Source organism: Emydura macquarii, unplaced genomic scaffold (assembly GCF_026122565.2).
Source record: "Emydura macquarii macquarii isolate MOO-44397 ecotype Brisbane River unplaced genomic scaffold, CSIRO-AGI_Emac_v2 contig_2699, whole genome shotgun sequence".
In the NCBI taxonomy this organism is placed as follows: Eukaryota; Metazoa; Chordata; order Testudines; family Chelidae; genus Emydura; species Emydura macquarii.
In genome coordinates this window covers 2322081-2349947 of record NW_027132836.1, presented here as the reverse complement: position 1 = coordinate 2349947, position 27867 = coordinate 2322081, and the positions used below count along the sequence as shown (strand labels likewise).

The 27867-nt window shown below is 42.6% G+C and overlaps 1 protein-coding gene and 1 long non-coding RNA gene across 7 annotated transcripts in view; one reads left to right on the top strand and one right to left on the bottom strand.

Annotated features, from left to right (window-relative positions):
* The window catches only part of SPECC1 (sperm antigen with calponin homology and coiled-coil domains 1), a 145854-nt gene that overhangs the window by 17890 nt on the left and 100097 nt on the right, over positions 1–27867 (top strand). For 5 of the 6 annotated variants that reach the window (XM_067565866.1, XM_067565864.1, XM_067565868.1 and 2 more), the window contains exons 3-4: positions 12460–12627; positions 16671–16806. In XM_067565866.1, coding sequence (XP_067421967.1) covers positions 12481–12627; positions 16671–16806 — 283 coding nt within the window. In that variant the 5' untranslated portion in view covers positions 12460–12480. Of the gene's footprint in view, positions 1–10746; positions 10829–12459; positions 12628–16670; positions 16807–27867 lie in introns of those variants that run through there. The other variant, XM_067565865.1, reaches the window with a different exon arrangement.
* On the bottom strand, positions 8980–10253 carry LOC137164963 (uncharacterized). The gene is made up of 2 exons (XR_010923248.1): positions 10114–10253; positions 8980–9749 (listed from the first exon to the last, which is right to left on the bottom strand). It is a non-coding gene; the product is annotated as an uncharacterized lncRNA (long non-coding RNA).

Below are 27867 nucleotides of genomic sequence, written 5' to 3'. Positions count from 1 at the left end.
GGGAGTGCCTCTACCCCCTACAAACTAGAAATTATTCTGTTGCCAATATGGGTCTCAGCTGAGAAGGGGATATTTGATTCGTTTAAATACACTATTCTCCAATGGCGTATTAGTGAGAGAGACCCTATCTTAGGTCAGCTCCTGTCCCAACATCTAGATCCCCACTGTGTGGTTCTCAAATAGTTTCAATATGTAACCCTCCAGAGTGGGTTCACAGCTCCATGGTGGTCTGCAGGCCCTAGCTTGCAAACCACTGACTCTGCTGTTTAAAGCTATTCAGCTCTTTTTAGCTCAGTCCACATGCAGAATGAATATTTTGAAAATGCAGAAGTCTACTGTTTTCTCTTGCAGTTTTAGAGTTCACAAATGGCTTCCTCTCTCCAATGAAACCTTTCTGTTAGGAGTTCACAACACGGACAATTAATAGTTCAAAAGGTCCCAGTTAATTAACAGGCTACTATGCACTTTTGCAGAGCACAATATCTCCTTACAGGGCAACCTTCAGAAATTAATTATTGCCATGCATCATGGTGAGGTGTGTGCATAGAATAGAAATAGGCAGAATGTCCTTCCTTACGGTGGGCTGGGGTTGTGTGTGGGAGAAGTGGACTTGCTTTTTTATTTTTGTTTGGCTTTTCCATGAGGCTCCTCACCAGCACATATGAGCATTTATCATACATCAGAGTTTATCTTCCCAAGACTCCCTCTGCAGAGGATCAGTATTATCCCCATTTTATAGATGGGGAACAAAGACGCAGAAAGATTCTGTGACTTGCCCAACGTAACACAGGAAGTCTGTGGCAGAGCTGGAAATAGAATTAAGATCTGAATCCCAATCCATTGTTTTGACTACAAAATCATCCATCCTCTGCCATGTCTCATGCATGTGGTGGGCAGGATTGTCATGTGTTGTGTGCTGTTTTTCTTTCAACCTAGAAAAGGTGTTCTATGTCAGTTCCTTCTGTTCCTTCTAAGTGCATCTGCCTATATGCTGCAGGAAGGTGTAATGACAGGGCGGGCATTATCAAGCAAAACCCCTGTAATTACTCTTCCTCTGTCTAGCAATTACATAGCTGTGTCCTGTGTAAAATAGAGTATCCTTCTGCTTACTGTGGATTGGTAAGACATGCAATGTTAACCCTCTGTGTATCATCCACCTCTTGCTCCAGTTATGGGGTTGGCAAAGTGGATTACGGAGAACCAGCTACCTTCAGATGGCTATAATAATGCTGCATTATACCACACCAAGATTATACCCATGTGTTCAGGCCAGGAAGGTGTTGGGGGTTGCTCTAAGTGGTTTTACTTTTTTATGGCTTAAGGCTGATTTTAAACTCCCAACATCTAGGAAATTCAGAATCAAGGTGCAACCTCCGCCTTTCCTTTGCCCTCCTGTGTCTTAGGTCTCAAAGTAGTGTCTGATTATACACACCATATAATCTGGGATACTTATTGCCTAGCAGCTATGAGCTGAGATGATATGGGAGTTAGAATTGTAAAGATGGTTTCTGTAGAGGTCACTTCCTGAATATAGTTTTGGTGTGGTTTGATGAAATTTAGCATTAACTGTGTAGCCTTTAGATAAGCATACAGCCATCTGTGTTCCTGTATACACAATCACACTGAAGCCCAGGTGCCTGTGTGCACAGAATTGCTTTTGGGTGTCTTTCTCCCTCCCCGTTTGCTTGCCTCCTTCTTCACATGCATTTGACAGTAACACGATGAGCGTGACTCAGGAGTTGCCACATTCAAGTCTGAAACCGTGCCCTGGAGTAAAAAAAAGATCATATCAGTTTTTGCCTAATCAACCTTGTTTAGACCACACCTATAATTTCTTAACCAAGTCATGTAAGTGTGGTGGCCTGTTTGCTGATAGCCAGTAGAAATCAGTGCTCCAAGGAGCTCACCATCTAGCTAGTGGTGGTGGCTGTCCTCCTGTAGGGTCAGCGCTGACTCAATCTCTGCTATCTTGTACACTTTTTATTTCTACATCCCAACAGTGATCAGGAAGCAGAGGGAAGTACCCTCTCTGCAGTACCTATGGTTAATTGGGTTCTGATCTAGGGCAGCTCCATGTATTTTATCTGGTAAAGTAGCAAAGCTATATTTTTCCTGTGGCTTGTAAATGTCAGGAATGTGGACCCAGCACAAGAAAAACAGAGCTGAGTAAATCCTCTATCCACTTGCACAAAACTAAGGTTTTGTTTAAACTTTCAGTTTCCTTTCTCATGTCCAGCTGGAAAATGGGATTCAGTTGAGAATAAGAAACCCATAAGCCCAAAACTCTAGGGAGACATTCTGTGGTGATGGGGCATGGGGAGAAGGCCTTGCAATTCTCTTTTCTTATTTGCCTGACTGTCTCTGGTAAAAATCAATGATTAGTCATAGGCCAGGTCTACTCCGAAAAGTTATGTCGACCCAGCTGCATCACTGAAGGGTGTGAAAAATGAGCAATGTCGTTAACACAACTTTACTCCCCAGCGTAGACAATGCTAGGTTGACAGAAGAATTCTTCTGTTGACCTAGCTACTGCCTCTCAGGGAGGTGGATTAACTGCAGCAGTGGGAGAGCCTTTCTTGTCGCTGTAGTATCTATACGGAAGTGCTACAGCAATGCAACTGCAGTTGTGCCGCTGTAGCAGTTTAAGTATAGACATGGCCTTAGTCTTGAGAAAAGAAAGGGTATCTGATAAGTCTTCATATATGTTAAGGACTGTCCTAAAGAGGACTGTGTTCAGTATTTCTCCATGTCCACTGAAGGTAGCACAAGAATTAATGGGCTTAATCTGCAGCAAGTAAGATTTAGGTGCTATTGGGAAACTCTTTCTAAATATAACGGTAGTTAAACTCTGGAATAGGCTTCCAAAGGAGGTTGTGTAATTCTCATCATTGGAGGTTTTAAGGAACAGGTTGGATAAACACCTTTCGGGAATGGCCTAGGTTTACCTGGTGTCTCAGCACAGGAGGCTGGGTTTGATGACTTCTTGAGGTCCCTTCCAGTCCTCCGGTCTATGATTCTGTGATTGATGACCCACTGGTTATTGCAGGAATGGTGTGTTTTATTGTGTGCAACACTGCATCCATCAAGAGATTAGAATTGCTGACATGGGCTTTGGAAGTGTTGATAGGATGACTTATTTGAGATGGTGACCAGGTGCCCATCATTCGTGGATGGTTAGACCTTTCTCTGCCTTGGCCACTCCTGATTATAAGATCCTGGTGGAGATTCCATGATGCCTGCAAATAAATACCCCTTAAGGATAAATTATGGGAATTAGCCTAGGAAAAGAACAAGATCAGCCTTAAGCACAAGTAAGACAGCAACTGCTGGTAACTCTGCAGTAGACTTGTAGTCTGTTTAGCCCTTCTCCGCAATGCAACCATCCATCCTCAGACAATTGGACCTTCTCTTTGGGGGGCTTCAGAGTAGTTTCACTGCTCGAGAGTGGCCCCAGGTGATACTGAGTGAGGAAAGGTAGAGAAATGGGCTCTGTGGAGGGGCTACTTATACTGCAGAACAAGAATGGCATGCATGAGGGGATTTTCATATGACCCCATATTGTGGCCTTCTTGTTTGCTCATGGAGGAAGAGGGCTCTTTTGAGGCTTTCAGTAACTGTAGAGATAAGCACGGTATAAAAACCTAATAGGTAGTGATTTTCATGAAAGAAGGAAGTCCTTGTACAAGCCAGTACAGAGGATGTCACACGTGCCCCTAAACTATACGAGAGCAACTGTGATTTGATGGCTTAAGCACGGGACTGGACATTTTATTTCTGACTCTGCTACTGATTTGCTGTATGATCTTGGGCAAGTGCCTTACCTCTGTGTGTCTTTGGTTGCAAGGTGCTTGGATTTATTATTACAGAACATTTTTCTGGACTGTTGAAAGTAAATTACCTAGGTTAGGGCATGCAGAAAATTAACACAGTCCTCCTCCTTGCTATAACTTGTAGTCTGGGCAGGAAAATTTCCAAGTAATGTCTTGTCTCTTGGTATCTCATTAACAATAACTGAGTATCCAGCGTTAAATGTTATGAGAAAGGGAGTCTGCTGAGAATGTGTTGGCCCTCTAGGCCATTGGAACCAGCTGCTCAGTGGAGGGGGTAGGGCTTAAGGTTCATCCTCTGTCCCAGTGTTCAGCAAGAGCACTAAGCATTAGTGATGAGCTGTCATTGCACTGGCCACATCACCAGTATTTTTAAATTCAATCCTGATGTGAGCTAAGCTTCACACACGTAAAAATACAGCCAGAGTTTCCACTTTGGAGGATTATGGATGAGGGTTGCCCAGAGACAGCCAAGGGGATGCTAGAAACAAGGCAGGATAATAGAAGTTATGGAAAGAGGGTGGGGGGAGATTATATCCTCAAATCTGTCCTTATGCAAGGACAGGTGACTGTCTCTGCAATGGAGGACATAGCAGATGTACAACTTATGCAGACTGAGCTGGAAGGGATTGGGACTGTAGAGGGGCAGATAAAGATGAAGCAGGGCGAGTAACAGAAGGTTTTGTTTTTAATTATAAGCTCAGTCTGATCTGAAACAGTTTTATCTGTGCAGTCAACCTCCAGATTGGCAACTGCCATATTGAACGGTCAATTTCTCTGCTTTGTGACTCTGGCTTGATTCCTGGTATCAGTTAAGAAATCAAGATGAGTCATATGAAAGCATCTGTCAAGTCTACAAATTGTGGTTTCAAGTGGGTTGATATCAAAGGCTGAAAAAATATTCTATCTTGACTCCATTGGCTATGCTGCCATATAGCTTCTTATATTTCAGTAGGAAATCCTTGACAATTTACTGAGCTTGTTAGCCATCAATTGTAACAAAAAGACCTAACCTGATAATAGCACAGTTTGAGTAGTATAGAGGGACAGCAATATAAAGATGTCTCAAATGCTAGATGCCAAGACCTTCGAAGTCATTCTTGCCTTGATTTCAAGCCAATGTTCTGTGTTGATTCTGGAGCAGCCTGACTCTTTGGTGAAATAAATAAACTACAGGAAAATGGGACTAAGGGTCTGATTTAAACTCATAAAAGTCAGAGAATTCTTTCCTTCATGAGTCCCATCTGAAAGGCAGGTATTAGTGGCCTCACTGTTCAGAAATGCTGAGCATTCAAATCACAGCTTCCAGTGAAACTTCCTACTAGTATGTTACTCTCCAGATCTAGTAATTAACTTTCATAAGAGATTGCTTTCTCAAAGGCACTTGAATGACCCTGGTTCAACTAACTGCCCTGTTGACTAATTATTGGTGCATGAAGACCTGAATACCCATAAATCCTGCATTTTGTGTAAAGGATAAATCCCTTGCATCAGAGTTACTTCTCCATTAACTCTAAAAGCTCAGGTGTTCCTGCATAACATCTCTTCTTGAAGTGCGTAAATTATTTTATTAACTGGTAAGTATAGCTACCAGATCTTGGACTAGGCAATTAAACTGCACAAATGTGGTCATATCCTTCACTGATCAATCAACTTTCTCTTTTTAGCTAGCCTATTGTATAACTGGCTGTAATCCCCAGTGGAATGTGTTTTCTAGAGCCTTGTTCTACAGGACTGCCTGGCAGCTCACCCCTTTATTGTCAGTAGTATTTATGTCAAGAACAGTAACATATGCTTTATATAAAGAAGGAAGGTTGTTCTTATGTGTTGAAGGACAGAGATGGGAGCTCAGACCTGGGTTTTATTCCTGTCTATCTGTGTGACCTTGGCCACATTTCTTTACACACTTCCTCCATCTGTAACGTGGGGATAGTAATTTTTTGCCCTCACAGAGTGGTTGTGAGGGGGGTTTACTTATATATTTATAGACTGAGTCATATAACCATAACTAGGTGCCTTGACACAAATTTCAGAATAAAATTCCAAGTATAATGGACAGCGCATCCCACTGTAAAATAAATGCACGCCAGCTGATTAAATAGCTCCCACCTCAAATAAAAAAAACTTTCCATAACTCCTCTCAAATGCCTGGAAGAAAAGATGGCCCCTACAGCATGCCCTTAAGGGGGACCAGGGATAGAGTTCTGAAGACCATTTCCAGAGAATACCCTGTCAGGCCCCTTTCTGTTTATATCAAGGAAGTCTCAGTAATCTCATCTGCAGCAGTGCAGCACAGGCAGAGATGCATCTCAGGTGACCAGGTCACTAACCACTGAGTTTTATAGGTTAAAACCAACACTTTCAGTTCCACCCAGAAACTTACTGGCAGCCAATGCAGATCTCAGTGCATTGATGTAACATGCTCCTGGCGTGGATCTCCACTTTTTGCAGAATGCTGCTGGCCTCTTATTATTTTCAGTTTCCAAATATTCTCAAGGTGTAGTTCTATATAGAGTACACTGCAATAATCTAATTGTTTCTCTTCAGCCACCCACTCTGTCCGATGCAAAGAGAGGCATCAATCGGATCTGTAGAGAGCTGGGGTTCAGCCCTCCTCCCATGAGGAAAGGTCACCATGTAATGTGGAGAAGGGGACAAAAAATTGAAAGATCATCAGAGCTCTAAGTATGGTTTATAGGGCCCCCTTCAGGGGAATGAACAGGGAGGGACTGTCATCTGAAACTTGGGGTCACATAATGTGGATTAGATTTAATTATATCTGCAACATTTGCTTGACTACATCTGTGTTGGGAGGCTGCTTTTCCTGCTGCCTTTTGTCTCCGTAGGCTCTCCGTGGATAGCCTAAAGATCAAACCACAATCTCTCTGGAATCCTTTTGGAAGAAAATGCTGACATTTAGTTAGCATACAGTAGACTTGCTTTTATTGATGCACCTGAAGCCACAGGGAGCCATTACCTGTTGAGAACTTACCTTCCCAGACACAGAAACACAAGGCTTAGAGCCATGTGCACAAATAGATGTTGAACAATATCTTCTTCATATTAATAATTTGCATGTCATAATTTTCACTTTTATCAGAGGAATCAAAGGTGTTATCCAGAGAAACACACAGGGTGAGTGATTTGCCCAAAGTTATGCAGCAAGTACCTGGCAGAGCTGGGACTAAAACCCATGTCTTCAGACTGTCTCATGCTTTAATCTCTAGACCAGACTACCTGTTTCCTGTGAAAAGCTAAGGTCACCTTGGTGGTGCAATGAGATTGCAATGTGCTGGTCTTAACACTATAGATACTAGCTGAGAAGGGATGGTAAAAGCTGCCTTTAATTCACATCTACCAACTCCTAGTTCTCAGCTTCTGACCCAAAGCCACATCAAAAAGGCTGACAATGCCATTTAGTTGTTATATTGCTCCTTGATTAGATAATCTGGTGTCTTGGTTCAGTGTTTGGGATAGAAAGACACTGCCAAGTGGCAATTCCACCCTTCTGCCTGATCCTCTTCAGACAATACAGCCTTTCCCTAGTGTCTGCAGTTTATATTTAGTGATGCTGAATCCCTCACCCTTTTCTTTCTTGTTTTTCAGCATCATTTCAAACCCCTCTCTGTATTTCATAGAATCTCTTCTTTTCGCTTTTCAGATTTAAAAATGCTTTTAAAATGTGTTGTTACTCCTCATCAGTTATCTATATCACAAACTCAGAATTTTGGGTCTCTGAATAATGATTCCCCGTATTCTGGCTATAATCTCTCACTCTTGGTGGCCAAAGGGTTTTGACCAGGGGATAGGTGGCTAAATGGGCTTTGCTGGCTAAATGGGCTTTTCTAAGGCATGTGCCAGTCTACAGACACTAGTAGAAGATCTATGATTGGACAACTGCCCTCTGGATAATTATATTTACTTCTGTTTCACACTCTAGGTTCCCCATTTCAAGGCCTAGGAGTGCCCAGAACCTCCCACTTTGCACTTCTGCTCTGCTGTAGGATATGCATCTCACATTCAAGGCAGATGCAGCATCTCAATTTATGTTCCCAAACCTAGGATGCAAAATCTGCAAAGGGTCATATTGCACCATTGCTGGAGCCACCTGCAATACAGGCTGCCCTTGTCCATCCTGTTACCTCCTTTGGGGGGGGACTACTAGTGTCAGTAACCTTTCCACATTAACATTCTGTTTTCTGAATGCTGACGGGTTGCAGCTATTGTATATATCTAATTCTAGCAACTTGCCTTGCTTCCCATTGCAGACTGAGGCTAATGAGCGGCATGGAAAGACTCATTATTTCCTTGAGGTTTCCCAATGTTTCTGCTGCCCACGCCTTTCAGGGCAGCATTTTTCACTCTGACTGAGAAGGTTGCTCTTGGAGGAAATGAAAGGCTGATGTTGGCTCTTAGGATAGGTTTTCTGTCCTGATCAGGAAACAGTGTGGGGCTTTTCTGTTCTGTTTTCTGGTAATTTGTTGTTTTGTGCTGTTCTTCAAGCAGTTCCTTTAAAATCTCCAACTTGCATCATTCAAGAGTGAAAGCAAATTAAGATGACAGGGATATGTGCAACTGGGCTTTATTCTTTCAAGTGAATTTAAGGCTTGTGGGTTACCCCAAACTGAAATCCTCTTTACCTACAGCACAGGTTCAGGTTGGATAGGACAAGCTACACCTATGCTGGGCCATGCCAAGTAACTCTTGCCTGTTCTGGAGAAACAGTCAGTGGGAACCTATTTAATCTTTGGTCTCTCTGAAAGGTGCTGCAAAGTATTCTGGTGGCGGATCTTTAGCTACTCAACTGAGACAACTAGACCACCAAACAGATATTGAATTGTTTCAAGTGTTTATTACTACTGACCTGGGTTGGATTTGAATCTGTAACCTAGAAATGAAAGGCTCAGATCCCCTTCCCAATAATTTGTGCCATCCAGTCCATAGTCTGTCCAAATGTTTATATGCCTTACCCCTTTTGAGTCTAGTAACTGCACTGTGCTAATGGTAATTTTGGGGCTGAGTCTGCAGAAAGAGGAACATCAGAATTCCCCCATGCAAAAGCAAAAGTTTCAACCAATTGCTGCACACACAAAAAGATTCCAAAATGTATTCAGATCTGATGCTCTCAAAACCTGGAACCTAACTTTACCTGTTCACCCACAATGGAGTCTGTGTAACAAGGTCAATCCATCCCTGCTCAGAGGCATGGTTCTATTTATTAGACCAAGATCTCAGCGCATATGGAATCTGCCTGATGGATAATTCTCCTGCCACTCCTGTCACACATTCTTAGTGACAGTTCTGCACAGGCCTCTAGTTTGCTTCCTGAATCAAGAAGGGGCCTCAAGATCAATGTGACTAAATAACCTCCACTTATGTGTTTAGCTGCAGCTCAGAGACACTAACTTCTTTAGAAATAGAGAACGATGATACCTCTGTTTTCCCCCCATGCCCAATGTTGATTGTTAATGCAATAATATTCGATTTTCCCCACACAGTTCCATCTGGACAGGTTCTGAAATTTATCGACTACTGAAAAGTCAGAACAAAATGGACTCAATCCTTGGTTTCACTTGCTTGACACGGTGAAAAGTTCATACCGCTGCACAAGGAACATCAATTCAAATCTTACTATCTTAAATTCCTACATGACAACTCTGGCTTAATTCAAGTATCTAAACTGCTATTGGTTAGGAGGGAAGTTTAGAGGAACTGCCACTCAAATTGCAGCTGCTTTCATTGAGGTTTGCTCCAGCCGCTCCTCTTCTTCCTTCTGACAGGGCTGTCAGAAGGACACAACATTCCCCAGGCACTTGAAAATGTGCTCACTGACTCCACATGGAATTCCATCAGACCTCATAGGCCAGAAAGGAGATCGTAAGGCAGCGCTGGAGGGTGCTGGGATAGAACCAGGAAGAAGTTCTGAGGGAACAGTCAGAAAAAAAATCATATGCAATCATAGCATCCACAAAACACACATGTGTATAAATCTGGTAATCTCTTCAGCAAGACTATTTGCATATGCAATTGTTTGAGTAGTATATGTAAATGTGGGGTGCGGTGCATCCATTTAAAAAAAAAAGTGCCCATTAAATGCATGTAAAACACCAAAATCCTGTTAATGCTACTCTGAAACCGTGGGACTTTAAGAATAGTATTTATTGTATTGTCTCTTCGTTTAATATTCACTGATGCTTTAAAAAAATGTCGTGTATATAGCACAGTAATGGTCATGGAAAAAATAGATAATTTTCTCCTCGGATGAAATCAGCTCACAGGCGCTCACCGTATGTGTTGGAACTCCTGCTGGAGTTGGTGACTGCACGTAGTTAAAAATAGGAGTTGCTATTAGTAGCTGGGAGGTTCAAGGCATGCAAAAAGTTGATTTTTTTCCCCCCAGCATCTGTGAAGGAAAAGTCACGATGCTATAAGGATAAGGAGGGGAATTTTTGTTCACTTGCTTTATTGGCCCTAAAACAGCAGCAAAAGAGAGCCTGGAACACTCCTGCACCTTCATGCTCTTTAAATAGAACATCCGTAACACCTGGAAGGTGTCATTAGCACTGAATGTAATTAGGCCCTGACTAGATTGCCTCCCAGAGGTCCACATTCATTAACAAGAACACTTCACCAGAACAATGCACAAAGCAAATTGAGAGACCTGCAAAGTCTGAGTCTTTCTCACCACAGCTTTTACTGGCTTAGCCAGAGGAGGCTACGTTTTGGCTCATCTAGTAGAGCTGCTGCTTATGACCACAAGAGTCTTGGTTTAGATTCTTCTATGGTAAAATGCAGTAGTCCATCCCACCCAGATGAGCCTTTATGATTGATCTATTGTAGTTTCTGCCCACCTGTTTGGCAAACACAACACAAACTGCATGCACAAGAGTCACATGCAGCTACATTCTACAGTGTTCATCCTACAACGAGGCTGAAGAACAAAAGAAGAAAAAAGCTGTCTGTGATTTCCCTCCAGCACTGGCTGGCAGAACTTCTAAGAGGTGCTGTTGCTAATGGGGACTGGGGAATGAATGGTGAAAAGTCAGGGATACAGATCTGCTCAGAGAGTCAAACCAGCCATTTAGCTGGCAAGGAACCACCTACTGAGGGAAATTGACAAACTGCGCTTGCTGGCACATCCAGGAAGAGAACATAATTTCTGTTCTCCAAATCCCAGCAAGATTCGCTTTCCTCATAGGCTTATCTCTGGGGAATTCTGGACTGAATGCAGCTCCCTTTCTTTCTCTTTGCACAGAAGTTGACTGTTACCTTTTTACTATGTGTTTTTTACTTTTTTATGGTAATACTATGGAACAATCATTTAATCACCATAGCAACATCAACTGCTGCTACTCTGGGCTGGTTTGATCAGTTAAAGATACAGTATGGTTGACTTGTGCTACTGAGGGATTTTCAAAAATAAATAAATAGTGGGAGGAGAGCTTGTGTGTGTCTCAGGATCCTGTTTTTATTTATATATTTGAGGCTGGATTGACAGTCTGACATGGAGTCCTCTGTTTATCCTCAGGACAGGTACAGAGCAAGAATTAGCAGCAATTCAGACATCCCCAGATTATCCATTCATTGTGCTTCAGTCCTGAGCTGGAGGCCTAGTCTTGGGATGAGAGGAGAGGCCTGTCTCTATGGCCCATTCAGTCTTAGCCTTAGAGAAGGCAAACAAGAATACAGTATAGACACTTGTCTGCTAGGTACTGAACTGAAAACCTGGCCACTAGCTCATGTAACATAGAGCAGCCGCTGAAGAGTCACTGGCTATTAATGATTTCAGGTCACTACTGACCAGTTCTGGGTCCGAATCCCTATGTAATCTGTTTCTGTGGTACCCAACACTGCAGTATCCAATATCTGATATGAAGGTGAAAAGCTTCTTGTCCCCTAGCAGTCTTCAGTTTTCAGGAAAAAGAAAGGCAGCATGGAAAGAATTCTAGATTCTTGATGTTTAAAATTTTTCTACATTAAATTGTCTGTTTGACCTGGGACTTGACTCTAAAAGGGGTCTGATCTTGTGAACATATTCTGTTTGGTGATCAGGATTCATGTCTTTCATAGGAGGCCCAAACACGTGCTTTTACGCTTTGTTTGCATGAGATGTGGGGAAGACCCTAGTACAGTGCAAAACATTATCGTTTTGTCTATGGAGACTGTCTTAATATTACTGAATTTGCTGGATAAAGCTCATCTTATGAATCTGAAGCTTGGGTGCTAAAAATAATGACAATTACACCTTCAGTGGCTGCATTTAGACCCTTTTTGGAAATCTGAGGGCTGCAGCTAACTTGCAATTTTCTCCATGTTATGCACCTACTCCTGTACTTTCTAATATTGGGTTGGCAACCCCATGGAGATTACAGGCCCAAGCAAAATTCAGTGTTCTCTCTATGTACGTCATCGGTTGCAAATCTGTATTAAAGGGGTGGATGGCTACAGGCCACTTTATGGAACTCTGAGGGCCATGCTTTGGCTATGCTTAAATGTCTGCCTGTGTGTGTGAAAGAGAGGAGAGTATCCCTTTCAGCCCTTTTAAACTGGTGCCAGAGACCTCTGCCTCTTTCTTTGGATTCCACATGCTTTAAAAACATTAATATCCACTTTCCTTTCTTATATTCTGCAGATTGACTCCTCTGGAAAGAAAATGAAGAGTGCTGCCAGACCTTGGAGTGCAATGGCAAAGCAGGGGAGCCATGGGATTGACCGAGGAAAATCTCTCCCCACAGCTTCCTCGGGCATGAAGACCTCCAAATCCTCTACTTCACTTGCTTTTGAATCTCGGCTCAGCAAGGTACTAACCAGTAAGCAGTGTGCAAGCATTCCAAACTGATTCCAAGCTATCACTCCAGCTAAACTGGGGCATATCACCAGGTGTTCAGGATTGGAGTGGGCTTTGGGGGGTGTGTGTGTGTGTCTGTGTGTGTGGACTGGATTGTGGTGTGTATTGGACTAGTGCATGAATTGGATATATTGTGCGTATTGTGAGTGAAGGATTAGTCTGCACAAAGTATGTGAAGATCAAATTGTACTCTGTGGATGTGTGGTTGTGGATTGGATTGGATTGGACTGGATTGCCCTAAATGGGTAGGAGTGGAGGGTGATTTTAGGGTTTAGAATTGATCTTCCCAAAGAGAGATGTGTTAGAGTCATGAGGTAATCTTGTGTCCTATAATCCGTGCTTTTCCCCCTCTGGAAAGGCAAGGTACACAGCAAAAATATTGTTTGTGATAGAACATTTACATTTTATGATACTCAACTTTTTATATGTTTTTAATAAGACCATAAATTCACATGAAAATAATGTTCCATTTTATTGAAAATTCCACACCTGGCCTGCTACTGCATCTGTGTTCCGGCAGCCAATGAACAAAGAGAGCAATGTGGTTCAGATACAGAAAAAAGAATAGGAACTGGGAAGAGAGACTATGGTTTGCTTTCAACAATAAGGACTGATTAACAATACTTAGCATATAAAGAGCTTTTAATGTTCAAGGAGCCTTACGAATACTTATTAACCCTTGCAGCCTCCAGTGCAATGGGTCCATGTATTAGACCTTTACAGACTCCCATGACTCTAAGCATCTCAGAAATGAGGCACTTTCAGCCCAGAGCTCCAGCCAATTTTTGTCATTATAAGGTCCTTCCTCTAGGGTGTGCTGCTGTGCTGGCACTTCTGAGCAAGTGTTGTAGAGGTGTATGGGTGCAGGAAGGCAAGGGAACCTGATATGTTTAATTGTACATCTTTTAAAGAACATAGCGTTTTTTCTTTTTAGCTGCCTCTGTGATCTCTAAGCTGTTGATCAACTACAAACAAAAGATAATCACAGGGAAAAGTTAGCAAGGGACTGTGGAAAGACTCAGACAGGGCAGTGAAGTGCGCTTGGCACTATGAAAAATTGTGAACTTGGTAAAAGCTGCTGTAAAAAAACTGGATGGAGACTTTTCCAAGGGTCAGAAAGTCAGATTGCTCAGTCTTGCTGTCAAGAATGAACTGTCAAAGGCCCTGCCAAAATGCAAAACTTCAGATGTCTGGTTTCCTGTAGTAGATCAATGCTTTGGCTATCAAAGCTCACATGCTCCTGGAGTCTGGGAAACCACAGACTGAGTCAGATGAAGAAATGAAAGAGAGGAGAAAATTGGAGTTGAGAGAGACTTGATCTTGATTTAAAAAATTTAAAATTCAGGAACCCACTAACCAGAGGATGTGTTTGCTGTATGAGCTCCCTTCTCATATCTTTTCTATTCACCAACATCTTACTCTAGAGTCTAGAGAGAAATACTACAACGTCTTGGTCTTTTAAGATGCTTAAAAGGCTTCTATCTCTTTAGTTAGTCTGAACTGTGGAAGCACACAAAAAGGGAAATGCAATTGACTAGGGTTCTGAGATGGATTCCTCCTTACACTGGTTTGGGCCAACATCATTTCAATGATTTCCTTGTGAAGTGCATGTTTTCTGGTTTTTCAGATTGGCATGAATTTCCTGAATATGCCTCTAGAATGAGCTTGGATTACCAGCAAAAAAAATATCATTCTTGCTTCTTCAGCTGCAGTAGAGTTTACTGAGTAAATTATGGTGTTAGCAGCTATTATTGGATTTTGGAATATTAACATACATAGTGGTGAGCTGGCTAGTGGAAATTCAACCAATAAAAAAACTATATTAAAATATACACTTGACTATGCCTTGTGTGTGTCTAGTGCCCTGTAGTAGGTCAGGATGGCAGCTTGCCATAGGGCTGGAGGTCCTGGTTCAAATGTCACATCAGGACTTTGGCTCATCCCCAGTACTGACATTGCAGTTCTGCACTGTTAGAAGTGCCGATCTTTGATTGACTTTTTGTCAGCTTTTTTGGAGGGCTTGTCCAACTGAAGTCCCATGGACATAAATTTGCTGAGCTGCCTGGCATTTCTTCTCTCAGAAAAAATGTTCTAATGCCTAAGACTGTGTGAGCTGTTCTGAACACAGTTTATTTACAAGGTCACTGTGTTATCAGAACTTAATTCATAGTTTGTATAATGTCTCCTAAAGCATTAAGTATGGAAACTTTATTCTAGTGTACAATTCTTGAGCAGCAGCTCTACATATATGATTAGATTTCAGGCTTGTAACTAGATCACTTGTCCTGAGATTGCAAATCCCTCCCACATCCTGCGCTCTCCAAGTGCTTTCTTGAATATCTGGCAAGGGACAAATCTGCAGTCACACTAGACGTGTCCCCTGGGGAGCAACTGCAATTAGTTCAGTTTAGTGGGTCCTGAATTGCCTGAGCATCTTGGGTACCAATTCTCTACTTCTTCCTCTAAATACAAGGTCACCCTTCCACACTCACTTAGCTATGTTTTTTGCACCGCACCAAGGCTTCCAGTTCCTGTGCATCAAGCACATTTCCATTTAAGTACCTGCTTAAAACACAGGCATCTTGCCTTCCTACAAGTTTGTGAAGCATCAGTGGGGCTGTATGGATAATAATTTGGAGGTTTCTGCAGCTTGTTTGTCTAAACCCAAGAGCTGATGCATTTCTGTGCTGTGAATGATTCCTTCTGGCGATCTGAAGAGCAAAATGCCCTCTTCTGGTTACATGCTTCTGTTTTCACACTGATGATCAAGTCCTGCACCTCCCAGAAATGATGCTAGCACCAGCACCTACCAACCTATCCTGGGTTAGCTTTATTCACTGCTGTTCAATAAATTAAGCCCCTTAAGGTCTAAACAGCTGAAATGATGCCAGGCTTAAGATAAAGGATTTCCCTTTGGTAACTGTGATAGACTCTGTGTTCTCTGCCCTTTCCTCTTGGTGAAGCAGGCTGCAGTCCTCAGCTAGAAGAATTTGGGGTCTTGGCTCAGTCCCTAGTGGGCTCTTTGTTCATATTACAAAGCAGAGTTTATGATGCAGCTAAGTTAGGCAATTCTTACTTAGCACAGAGAGAGGAATTAGCTGACAGTCTCCATTAGAGATGCCTGGCCCTCCCAAGTCAGGATCTGAGGTCACTGCTGGAGACAGTAGGCAAGTCTTGCAAAATGGCCTCACTGAAACAGAAGTAAAAAGCAGCAGATAATGCCAGGGCCTAGTACCTTTTGTGGCAGAGGGGTGCACTGAGATGCCAGTTATTTTATACTTTCCCTTGCCAACTCAAACCAGGACATGTGGTGAGACGTCTCCAGTGCAGTGACTGATGCTCATGAGCTGCTGAGTGTGACTGACTCTGGGGATTTTTCACCCCATCCCCTCAGCGTATGCTTATTTAGTCCTCCTCCCTCCCCACCCATCACTAAAGGCTGCATCATCAAATCAGTCTTTCCTCTTGGCCCCCTTCACTGAAAGGTAGGAATTCATACCAAAATGCTTTTCCCCGCCACTGCAATTTGGTAACAGTAATCCCATCTAGTAGATAAAACGTCCAAGTACATGCATGAATGCGCTGAGTCTGCTGCCCCAGGGGATGAGGGAGTAGCCAGGGGCATCCATTGGGCATAGTATCTGAATCAAATTTCATTTCTTTCTCAGCCTGTGGGATGTTGTCCTGGGCCTTGGCCCAAAGGAAAAGATGTCCTTCATTGCAGTGAGCACCTGGGGAATATCAGGTATTTGGTGCCAAACTGGGAAAATCCCTCTAATATATGGGGCAGGATGTTCTCTCCTGAATGCTCAGAAATGGCTCCAGATTGCTGTTCCCAACACAGTATTTCAATGGGTTTCCTTTTCCTGAAATGCTCCCTTCTCCAACTGTGTCAGCACTTTTTTCAATGTGTATCTCTGTAAAATCAGCTAGCTCATGGGCATACCAAATCTCTTTGTTCTTCTGGTTGCTCACGAGATCTCTCTTTCTTGTAGCTAAAAAGAGCTAGCAGTGATGACATGCTAACAAAGCCAGGGATGACATCAGCCTCCGGGGTCTCCAGACTGAAGAAGACTATTACAACAGGAGCAATTTCTGAGCTTGCTGAGAACCGGCTAAAGTCCAGCACAGGTAAATTGGATGGCAGATCAATTTATCTGGCCTTTTGTTATCACTGAGTTTCTCAGTTTACCAAGTTCCCAGCCGAGTCTCTCATATCATCATCTCAGTCATGCAGTAAGACCTTTCCCATTGTAATATTAACATTAGGGGTGACCTAGGTAGAGAAATTTCTGGGCCTCACAGACATGCCTTTGAATATAGCCTACACCTTAAAATCCGTGTTCCACAACAATGTCCGAGTGAAGCAAAGCTATCAGTTTTCCCAAGTTTGATCCATGCAGAAGTTTTGCCTTTTCTGCCAGTGACCGCAGATTATCATGACAGACAATGGTGAACTTCTGCTCATGCAGAAAAAAGTACGTTTTCCCACATTTGACACTAACCAAAATTTTGCCAGCTTCAGAGGATGGTAAAGTTAACTTTGCCTTTTATGCAAAAAAAAAAACCCCTCTTAAGTAAAGTGTAAAATAGAATAATGATTTTGTTATTTTGCTGACTCCTGCACTTTTACTGCTGGATCAGCTCTACCCTGCCTTTGGTTTTAATTCAATATGTTAACTCTTTTATTGAATTAATTTTCAATCCACATACTTGTTATAACTAGTAATTTAACAGTGGTATAATGGGTTCTTAAAATGCTGATAAATCCCATTAAATATGTTGCTTGGCTGTTCAGCATATACAATACTGTCTTCACGTCCAGGTAATATACTTAGCAATCATTTTTGTGCCTTGTTTTTCAATATTGTTAACATTTACCTCAATCAATGTATTATAACCTTCCTCAGTATAATTCAAGAGTGCAAATGTTTTTTTGTGAATTAAACAAAAGTCTTCAGAAATGTTAATTGAATTGTTATCCCCAAAGCGTGTGTGTTGTTGTTTTCAATCCAGTTATAATGGTCCTGAACGGTAGGAGCTTCACATACTGGCTAGTTACAATGAAGAGTCACTAGGTGGCACTAGTAGCTGGTGCTAAGAGTGGTGAGACCCTTCTAACATCACAGCTGCCTGTGGGAATAGAGCTGTTCTAGGCTTCTGTTGAAACCCAGTAGGGTCCTCCAAAAAGAATCCTAGTCATAGGAAAGGGGAAGCTTCTCATTTTCCCAGGCCGCACAGCATTATAGCCAAGCCTAGTCCAATGCCTAATAATGAAATAAACCAGGAGTTCTCAAACTTTTTCAGAGAGTAGATCACATCTCAATAGACAGGGCCTTTCATAGAGGTCTCCTCTCCCCCTTAATTGTGCAGACTCACCTCCCCTCATACAGCAGAGGCAGCGAGAGGTTGAGTTAAAAAAGACTCAAAGCAGGGTGGTGAGTGGCACATTGACCTAGCGGCCTTGTGCATTGCTTGTCCCCAGTGTCTTTTCCTGGTGAGTTGCCTTTCACAGCCTAGTGGGCCTCCCCAGCCTTTTCCCATTGGTTTCAGCTCTAAACCAGTTTCCAAAGGCAGCCAGCCACACCATCTGCATACCAAGTACTTTGTGCAAACACTCAGCTTTCCCTGATGAGCTCAGCAAACACATGCTTTTGTCAGCTCTCTGGTGGCATTTCAGAGGGAATGCGAGACCTTATTAAATTTGGCATGACCTCTCTATTTATCATGGTCTCTGCAGGGTTTGCCAGCAGTCAGGCAATGGGCAGAACTATGTTGCTAACCACTAAGGAATAAAACTTTATGGAAATTTTTACTCCCTTCAGCTGAGTGATGCATAATGGCTTCGTAGTAACCCAAACACAGATCCTATTCTTCAGTGAAGCAAAGCCAAGACACTGGACTTTAATGGAGGCTTGTCACTCAAATTTAATGGAGGCATTCTAGTGTCAGCAGCCAACAGAGTCATACCGGCCAAAGATTCTTCAGGGGCAGTGAGAGGAGGAATAGCCAAATACTGCAGCATGAGCTCCTAGGAATGCAGCCAGGGAAGCATCACTGTAGGGATCCCAGAATGGAATACTTATGTCAGATATACAACCAGAGGCATCCCTGTGACTATTGGATAGCGGGGAAGGGAGAATAGGACATATGACTTATCTTTAAAAAAGATAAAATAAAAATGGCTTGATTTGGTTCCTGGGACGAGATGAAATTTGAATATTGTTCTTCCACCCTAGAACAGATAGCTGACCCAGCATTCAGCTTTGCTTCAGCGTGTCTAATTCGGAAGGAGAACATCAGCAATGAACAACAGCAGCACAAATTTGAGACTGTGCAGCTGTGGCTTTATAATTCACAAATAATCAATAATCGTTTAAATCTTAAATTCATAAAGTGCCTTTTAATGTGGGAAATAGACCCAGGTGCTTTACATATTGTGGGTGCATGGACACCAGATCCTGCAACCTTTACTCATGTGAGTAGTTGAATGCTTCAAGGGGTTCTATGGGAGGGCTTGAGGGGGATCTGAGAGCATTGTTATGGCTTTCTCTATTTCCGACTCTACCTTAAGAATGATTGCTCAGGCATTGGAAGGTTTTGATGGCAATGGGTGAGTTTTCATTGGGCACAATCTCCCACATAGATGACATGCCATAGTCCTACTAAGGACAGATACCGAAGGTGAAATTATAATACAGTATCTCATTACCTACAGAAAGATTAGGATCAGAAGTGACAGAGGTCGTTGATTGCCCCTTGGGAAATCCCATGTGTTGAGAGAGAGAGAGACATTTGAAAATGTTCAACAGAGGAAAGTAAAGCTGCAGCAAGTGCAGTTGCTGGGATCCCACTGAAGCAGTATCTCTGAGAAGTCTCTAGCAGGGGACAGGGCTAAGCTCCAATACTGTCTTCAATGCAGAACCAAGCGAGGTGACCATATTTGCCTGACTGGGAAATGTAAGACTTCAGTTGTGGGAAATCCAGATGGCTATCGTGACTGGCTGACAGGCTAGGTCTTTCTGCCTCTTTTTTGTTTTTGGCCCCTCTGTATGACCAGTCATTGCTCCCAGAGGCCTCCGTTTTTTGACATTCAGCTTCCTCCTCGCTGTGCCTTTGCTTGCGTTTGTGATCTGTGTGGGAGCATGTATTTCTGCTCCTGCCAAAAAAGTATCCAAATGTCTGTTGCTAATTTTTTGGATGTTTCTCTTGGGCAGGAATTGTGGTGTTGGCCTCCCATGTCTCAGGCTTCCAGGTTGTTTTGTGTGCTGAATGCAGACCCCCACCTTGTCACACATACGGTGCGTGACCTCATTGCCCTAGCGTTAGCCCATTCTTTGTGCGAGAGAACCACCTTTTCCACAGCTTCTGCCATCAGGAACAGTCTTTCAATCTCTTTGCCTCTTTAGTCTACACCTTCTTCCAGATCTCAGCTGAAATCATCATTTCTTTTCTCCGTCACACTTATGCCTGTTCCTTTTACTGTTCCTTTGCTCTTATTTGAGTCAGTAGCTGGGTTACTTATCTATAACGCAGTTTTATCTGAAGGTCACTATGCAAACTCAGATTGTACATTCTGGTGTGTCTGTAACATTATTGCTGTGATATAACTTAAAAGAAACAAATTATTGAAACCAAAAATGCCTAGGTTGCATACTGCCTTGGGCATAACCCTCCCACATTTGTTTTGGTGACCTTGAGCAATAGAGTGTGTTCCCAGTGTCACAGATAATAAATAATTGACGCCACTCTTGCCTGTCTAAACACAGCCCATGGTGTGTAGGCTGTCCCTCATGGAGTTTAAGCCATGCACAGCATCCTTTTTAAGCTGACACAGACTACCCTGTCTGCCTCATTAGATGCTAATGCAGTAAATCAGGGGCAGCTTAAAGGAAGATGGGGCCAATCCCCTCCGTACTCCTGGCAAGAGGAGTCTGAACAAATGGAACTGGAGACAGATCCCAGGCTGGAATTCCTGCTTTGTGATGTTTGGCTACATAAACTCCTGACTGTTTTGAAAGTGTATGTAAAATGAAATGACACATGCAGGGAGAGCTGCCTTGAATGTAGATTCCTGTTCCACTGTGTTATTTCTTGCCGTAGGGAGCCCTGAAAGAGAGAGACTTTTTCAACCTCAAGGCCAGATTTCTAAAGCTCTTACAGCTGTTCAGAATATTCCTTTGTAAAAGAAGGAGCTGGAGGAACAGCAAAACTGGAGGAGGATGGGGGAAGGTCTTTGGAAACGCTTATGTAATGTTTGCATCTACTAAGCTAAGTAGTAAATAAATTGGTTTAAAACATGTAGCTATGCAGGTGTGTACCCAAGCTGGCAAATGATGGAGTCCCTCCCAAACTTTCATCTTAGGGTTACAGGAAGGTCAGCGTTTCCCAAACTATGACGTTTTTAGGTTTACAAATTAAACTTAAATAATAACCTTATACTCTGCTACCTTCCATAAAAGATCTCAGAGCATTTACATACTAAGTCATTCACCTGCCTTGAAGGGGCATCACATATTATCCTCACTGTACAAATGGAGAAATTGAGAATGATTGTGACTTGCCCAAGGTTACACAGCAAGTCTGTGGAAATCCTGGCTCTCAGTTGCCTGTAGGTTCCTGTAGTATCCCAATATATAAACTTTCTGGATTCCCCATGTAAATTCTCCAAAGGGTGTTTAGTTTAATCTCTCTGGTATTCTCCCCCCACTTTATTTCCAGCAGTAGCAGCTATTACCTGGAAGGTTCATCAGCTGAAACTCTCATCTTTCCAAATGTCATCTTGTGTGCATTTGGTTTTGTGCTGAGTGAGAGAAGCCAGATGAAAGTATGGAGTGTGAGTGGGCTGGGCATGTGCAGAGCTGAGCTGAAAGCTCTCGGAGCAATGGAGAGATCTGTGTGATACTCGTTTTATATCAAGTTCTGTCAGCTGCAATATTCAGCATCAGTTCTCCTCCTAATGTAAATAGCAGGGTAGGTTTGTTTATTTTTCTAGGCTGCTTTGCTGACTCATTTGTTTGCTCATGGGTGAAGCCTGAACCTATAAAGAGCTATTCACCTAACCTAAGAAACTACGGCAGTTTTTTCAACCGAGCCCTTTGCCTCCCCATGAAGGTTTGTCTGAGTTTGAGATGCTCAGTAGCAAAAGCTATAATTATCCGATCTCATGTTTGGTAGAAATCCTGAGCACTTTACCAACTACAGGCTCAGTTATGGCTCTAAGTTTGAGCCATGCTGTGGAGGAAAAGGTGGTGCATCTTTAAGTACGAGTGGTAGGAGGGGTGTTTATGCTTGTGGAGGCCAGAGGAAGCCCTGGTTCCATTAGGAGCACTGGGAGTGAGGACTGCCCTCACCAGTATAGAGCTGGTGTAGTAGCATACACTCCACACAGTGCATGCCTCCTCTGGGGTGCTCACTATTGATGGCAGTACCATCTGCCCCTCCCCTTTTCAGTCAGGGTATTTAGGCAGCTACATTACAGCTCCCACCTGAATGGGAGTGTTTGTGGGAGGGAAAGGACGTCCAGGTCCCCTTTTTTCTCCTCCTCCACCACTAATGCCTCTACGTGACAGCAGCCATATTGTAATAACTAGATAGGAACTGATTCTGCAAAGAAAAATGTCACGTGAGCACAAATGGCCCTCAGTAAGGGATATAGGAAATCCCAAAGATTTCCCTCTTTTCTCCCCAACTCCCCTAGCCTAAAATATACCAGACAAACCCATCTGGCTCATCTTGACAGATTTCAAAATGTCTTTCTGAACAAGCCCTTTCATCTCCAATGAGAGATTACCCCAGGTGCTACAATTAACAGGGACCTTGCTGGAATCTACACTCCCTTTGATCAGAAACCTTTTGGCTATTTGTTTTTATTTCTTAAATCAAAGAAGTAATAATGGGCACACTTTCCCAGTCAAGGCAACAGGGCAAATGTATTGCTGTCTGTGCCTGCCTGCCGAGTTGATTAACTGTAATGGTCTCCGAGACTGCAACAACATAGAGGTATATTGAATGCAAATCCTAAGGAAATTAAGAATTTAAATTATCCTCCATGTGTCCAGCATCCCACTAAAATGAATCCAACCTAAGGGTCACTTGGGCAGAAGTATCAATGTCAGGATGCTATATTGTTAGCACAGTAAGTGAAGCTGCAAAATAAGTGATGTTTAAATGATCTTACTTTATTAAGAGGTAATTGATACACATGTACACCAGGCAAGGCTGTTTGAAAGCTGAAGGCTTTATGCTTCCATCCCACACCACCGTCAATTTTTTTTCTTTAGACACCCTTTGTGACTGTAAAAGAAATTTTAGTGTAGCCAGTGACAGCCAAAGTAGGGCCCACGGGACAAATGCAACCCATAGAGTTCTACAACATGGCATGCAGCCACTCCTCTATTCAATATGTTGACTGACTTCCACATGCAACAGTCCATTTTGGTCTGAGCAGACACTATTTATGAGAGGCTGCAAATGTAGTGTATCGCTCAGATTCCTACTGAGTTGCCAGAGTTGCCTTCTAGCTGAGTAAATATTTGGTGCCTCTACACTGTTCCATTGTCCCTATTTAGGAGGGACAATCCTTTTTAACCAAATATTTATCAGTACTCCAGTAGTCCCTCCCAAGGGTTCTCCGAGTTCCATAGCTTCCAGTGAAGTTCAAAGGTGTGCCCCAATATCATAGGTGTTGTAATGATGCTTGCTTTGTAATGTGGTAATACCCTGTTAAATAGAAAGATCCAATGACTATATTCCTGTATAATGTCTCATGAAACAAGAGCAAACTATTGCAATGATTGATGGTTTTTGATGTTTACATGGCAGGGATTTGTAAACTTGCTAAAACTTCCTAAATAAATAAATAGGACACAGCTTTTTCTTAAACTGCTTTTCCTCCCAGACATTGCTGCTTAGCGCTTTTCTGTGTTGGCAGTGACAGTCTTCAGAAGAGGTGGAGCCTGGCTGTATAAGGGTAATCTAGGCCTCTTCCTTCACTTTCCCTAGTGCTGTGGGAAAGGATGGTAGGATTAATATGTACTATCCTTTGGGAAACATAGATCAGAAGGGCTCTCCGAGGATTAGAATTAGAGGAGAATCACACCATTGGTGATGTTTTGTCGCATTTCTTCTGTTAATTCATTGAGGCATCTCTTTCCTTTCAGAAACATGAGTAGTCCAGACTTGAGGTTCCCAGAGCTATATGCCTGTGGTGACTGTTTGCTAATGTGAATCTGGGCGGGACCAGAACCCTCTCAATGGTCAGATGCTTCAAAACAGATTTTTTTTTTAATGGCTTTAAAAACTCCTTGACAAATCTAACTGGCAATTAAATTTTTCATAAAATGTTAATGGGCCCCAATTAGAGCTGAAAAAAGGAAAGTGATTCTGTTTGAAGGGCTCGTCTCAGATGAGCTTAAGGCCCTTTTACCCACCATGCATCAAGTTTTGACAGTGTCTGTTTCTTGTGATCTGTCACATCAAAGACTGCTCTGGGTCTGCAGCAGGATTGATGCACCTTGAATTCAGTAAAGTTGCCGTCTTGTTTTTCCTGTAAAAGATATAGATGGGCATGTGAGAGAAACTAATGACTAATGCAATTATACAACAAGACCTTACTAGAAACCAAAGGACCGATACCATTTGGGATTTCCCTGAGATAACAAATATGCTGGAAAGCTTCAGCTGGATTCTGCCATCTGCCACCAATGCAATTGCAGTCTTTCTTGGAGAAAACGAGGCCCTATCTCTGGAAACAGAATACGAAGGCAAAAATCAAAGAATCCCTTTGGAACATTCAAGGTAGAAAATCCTAAATAATTTATTGAATATGTACGTGCAAACATAGCTCCATGCCTTGACATGTGGGCATATGCTAATATGTAGGCACATATTCATAAATATATTTCTGCATGCTCATATTGACATAAACTGATGAAAACATAAAACTGAGCCTTAAATCTTCCCAACATAGCATTTTGTCTTCACCTCTGATTTTCTAGGTGTGATGTAATCTAATTGCAAAAGCCAAACAAGGGGGGGGGCCTAGATGTTTAGGTGCCTAATTTTAAGCACCCTTTTTTGCCCCATGACTCTTAAAGTGTAAAGTGACTGTTGTTTCAGTTCACACTTTTACACATTTCATCTGCAAAAGGGAGATAAAGAGTTAAAGCCCACATGGAACTACTCATTTAATTTTACAAGTGTAGAAAGCTGTATGCCTTGAACACTGACAGGAATTCATATACTGCACAGACAGCAGATGAAATGTGGCATGTCCCTTAGGGTCACCTTTTTGCCACCATTCTTTGTCTTTATCCTTAGTCTTAGTCTAAATATTCAGACTTGTTTGTTCAACTCGAGTGTAAATAAGGAGAAAAGTTAATATATGGAGTTATTTGCATCTGTTGCCATATGGTGAAACGTTGAATTTCTAGGTACTTTTCTTCCTTGGTCTTTCTTTCTGTTCCCTCTTGAAGTGGGTTGCTTGGTAGGTACTTTGAGCTATCTGAGGAAGGAATTAATTCTGCTAATGGGCCCCCCCATCCTCTTAATTAATAAATGGCAATGACCCTGATATCATAAAATCAAATTCTCTAATTAACATTTTAGGACCGAGGTCTCATTCCCTGGGTTCTCTAAGCCAAAAGTCTACTGTTGGACCCCCTCTAGAGGTGGCATGCAATGGCTGATGTACTTAATTAGTACTACTTTTGTTGTCCTATTCTAGGATCCATTTAATGAGCTCTCTGATAACTAGCAGTATTGCATAACTGGAATGTGCAGAGAACAGAATTGATGCAATGCATTTTAGTGACTCTGTGACACGGCCTCTGATAACTGACTTTGTTGTGGATAAACTGCACATCCAGTCTCTTTGAGGCACATGAGTGGCTGTTTGCAGTCAACTCATAGCAGATAACACGTAGGAATTGGCATTTGCTGACCTATGTTTCTTGCTGTGTTTCCCTTTGTTCACTTTGTTGCTGCCCTGCTCTAGTTTGGTAGCTAAACAAAATGAAAGAGAATTTCTCCCTCTGCGATGTATTCCCCTGAGAATCATTTTGTTGGCACGTGTCTGCCCACTGGGCTGTGAGCCAGTTAAGAGAATTCAAGTGTGTGGAGGGGATGCTGAAATGCTAAATCTTAAGGGCCTTAATGACTTGACTCACTAAATATGTTGACAGTTAATTGGCTCAAGCTAACACAAATAGGGAAGATCCATTACAGCTGTAAACATGCCAGCAAAGATCGTAAAAGTCCAGCTAGAGCCACCATCTAAACAGAAGGGGAACGTGCTAGATTCTCCCTAGAATACCACAGATGCCTGGTTTGTCTTTGTTTCTTTTCCAATCACCTTCAGTAAAGCTGCAGCGCAGGGTCAAGGTGCCCCCATGAATACCTGCATTTGGTTAATTATCAGCTGTTCTCCAGCTAATTTGAAGAGAAATGATCCTTAAAACTAATTCTCTAGGCCTAGATGTATCACAGGCAACATGGCTTGGCAGGGTGCCAGTATGTTTGCACTCAGAGAATAGGAAAGAAAGAGAGCGAGCGAGCCAGCTAGCCTGGCCTACCAAGTATGCATATCAGGAGGATGCAATGCATTTCTCATGCTAGTTTTCCTACTGCTTTTCAGAGAATCTTAATGCATTAGTGGAAGAGGAAGGGGTTGAGTACAGCTTTACAGATGAATTCTTAGAAGGCTGCAATTTGGTGACGACCTCAACAAATGTCCTACTCCCAAAGATTTATTTTGTAACTTGGTGGAAAATACCAGATTTGCTCTTTCTTCTAGGTTTCAATGCACACAGTATGACCCATTCTATTGTTTGCTGCTGACGAGTCCCTGCTTATCTGGGGCCTGACATTGTGCACGATAAAGGACATGCCCTTTTGTAGAATAGCTTCCCTTCACATGGATATATTCAGTGCTGCTGAAAGGTGCTATGGAACAGCCCTGCCCCTGGACTAATATGAATCCACAGAAGAGGTATAGCACTGGCATTGGTAATTGACTCCCTTATGGTGCCCCTGTCAGTGTGCCTCAACATTGCCCAGGAGGGCCCATTTCTGAAAGGTGAAAGGGGTGAGATCAGTTTCCAGGACCTATTCAGTCCTTGGACTCTCTGCATAGTTTGCCAATCCATTTGTGCCAGCTGTGATGATGACTTTGTGATCTGGATACCTGTCCACCAAGAACTTGATTCAGGTTGTTGCATGTGATTTAAAAAAAAAAAAAAAAAAAAAAAAAAATTTCCCTCCTCTGGCTTTTGCTTGAGCTTTCACAAGCCACACTGGTGCTGATTATTTTCCCTGCCTGTGAATTGCATTTGAAGAGAAGTACTTGGAAAACAAATTATCAAAATGGATGTTACTTAAACCCTGTCTACACTTACCTCCAATATTCGACGGCAGTCAACAGGAGTTATGCAAGTTACGCAAAAAACTTGCATAACTCCCGTCGATTTCTCTCCTTTTCTTCCGCGCACCATCTTCACTGCACTGTGCCGACGGGAATCGCGTTCCCGTCGACGCAGCGCTACGCCACTTGTGAAGGTGTTCTTAGTACACTGATTTCTGGATCAACTGAGCGGGTTTTCATTGACTGCTCAGTCGATCCAGAGAAATTGATCTGACGGCAGCGACTTTGCTGCCGTCAGTGTAGCCGTAGTCTTAGAAAAAGCCATATTTCACCCCTTCACCCTATAAAAGGGCATTTTTATCTTGGCTTCTTCACACCTGTTAATGAGAGACTGGAGAGCCACTGGCTTGTGGGAAGTGCTTGATTTATTCTTTCTGGTTCCTAGGAAGAATCCAGTTCTCTATTTTATAGACAACTTTATCAACATTGGCTTTTCTCATTTTAGCACTTGGAGAAAAGTTACGTGCGTAGAAGGCTAAGCAGCCCTCTCGGATCTAGCCCATGCTCCTCACAGGGGATTTGTATAACTTGCTACCTATGCACCATGCTGGAAATTACCCCTTGGTCTACCCCCCCTTTTCTTTACCATCCATGGTTTGAGTTGCAAGCTCATATAAATAGCATCCTTGATGTCTCCTTCACCTTGCTCGGGGTGGCTACATCTAAAACTCCACAGTCCACAGCTTACCTCTTGCTGTGGGCTTGGGGTGCCACTGCCTGTCTCACTTGACTCTCTTCATCAAGGTTTTAGAACCATTTTACATCATTGT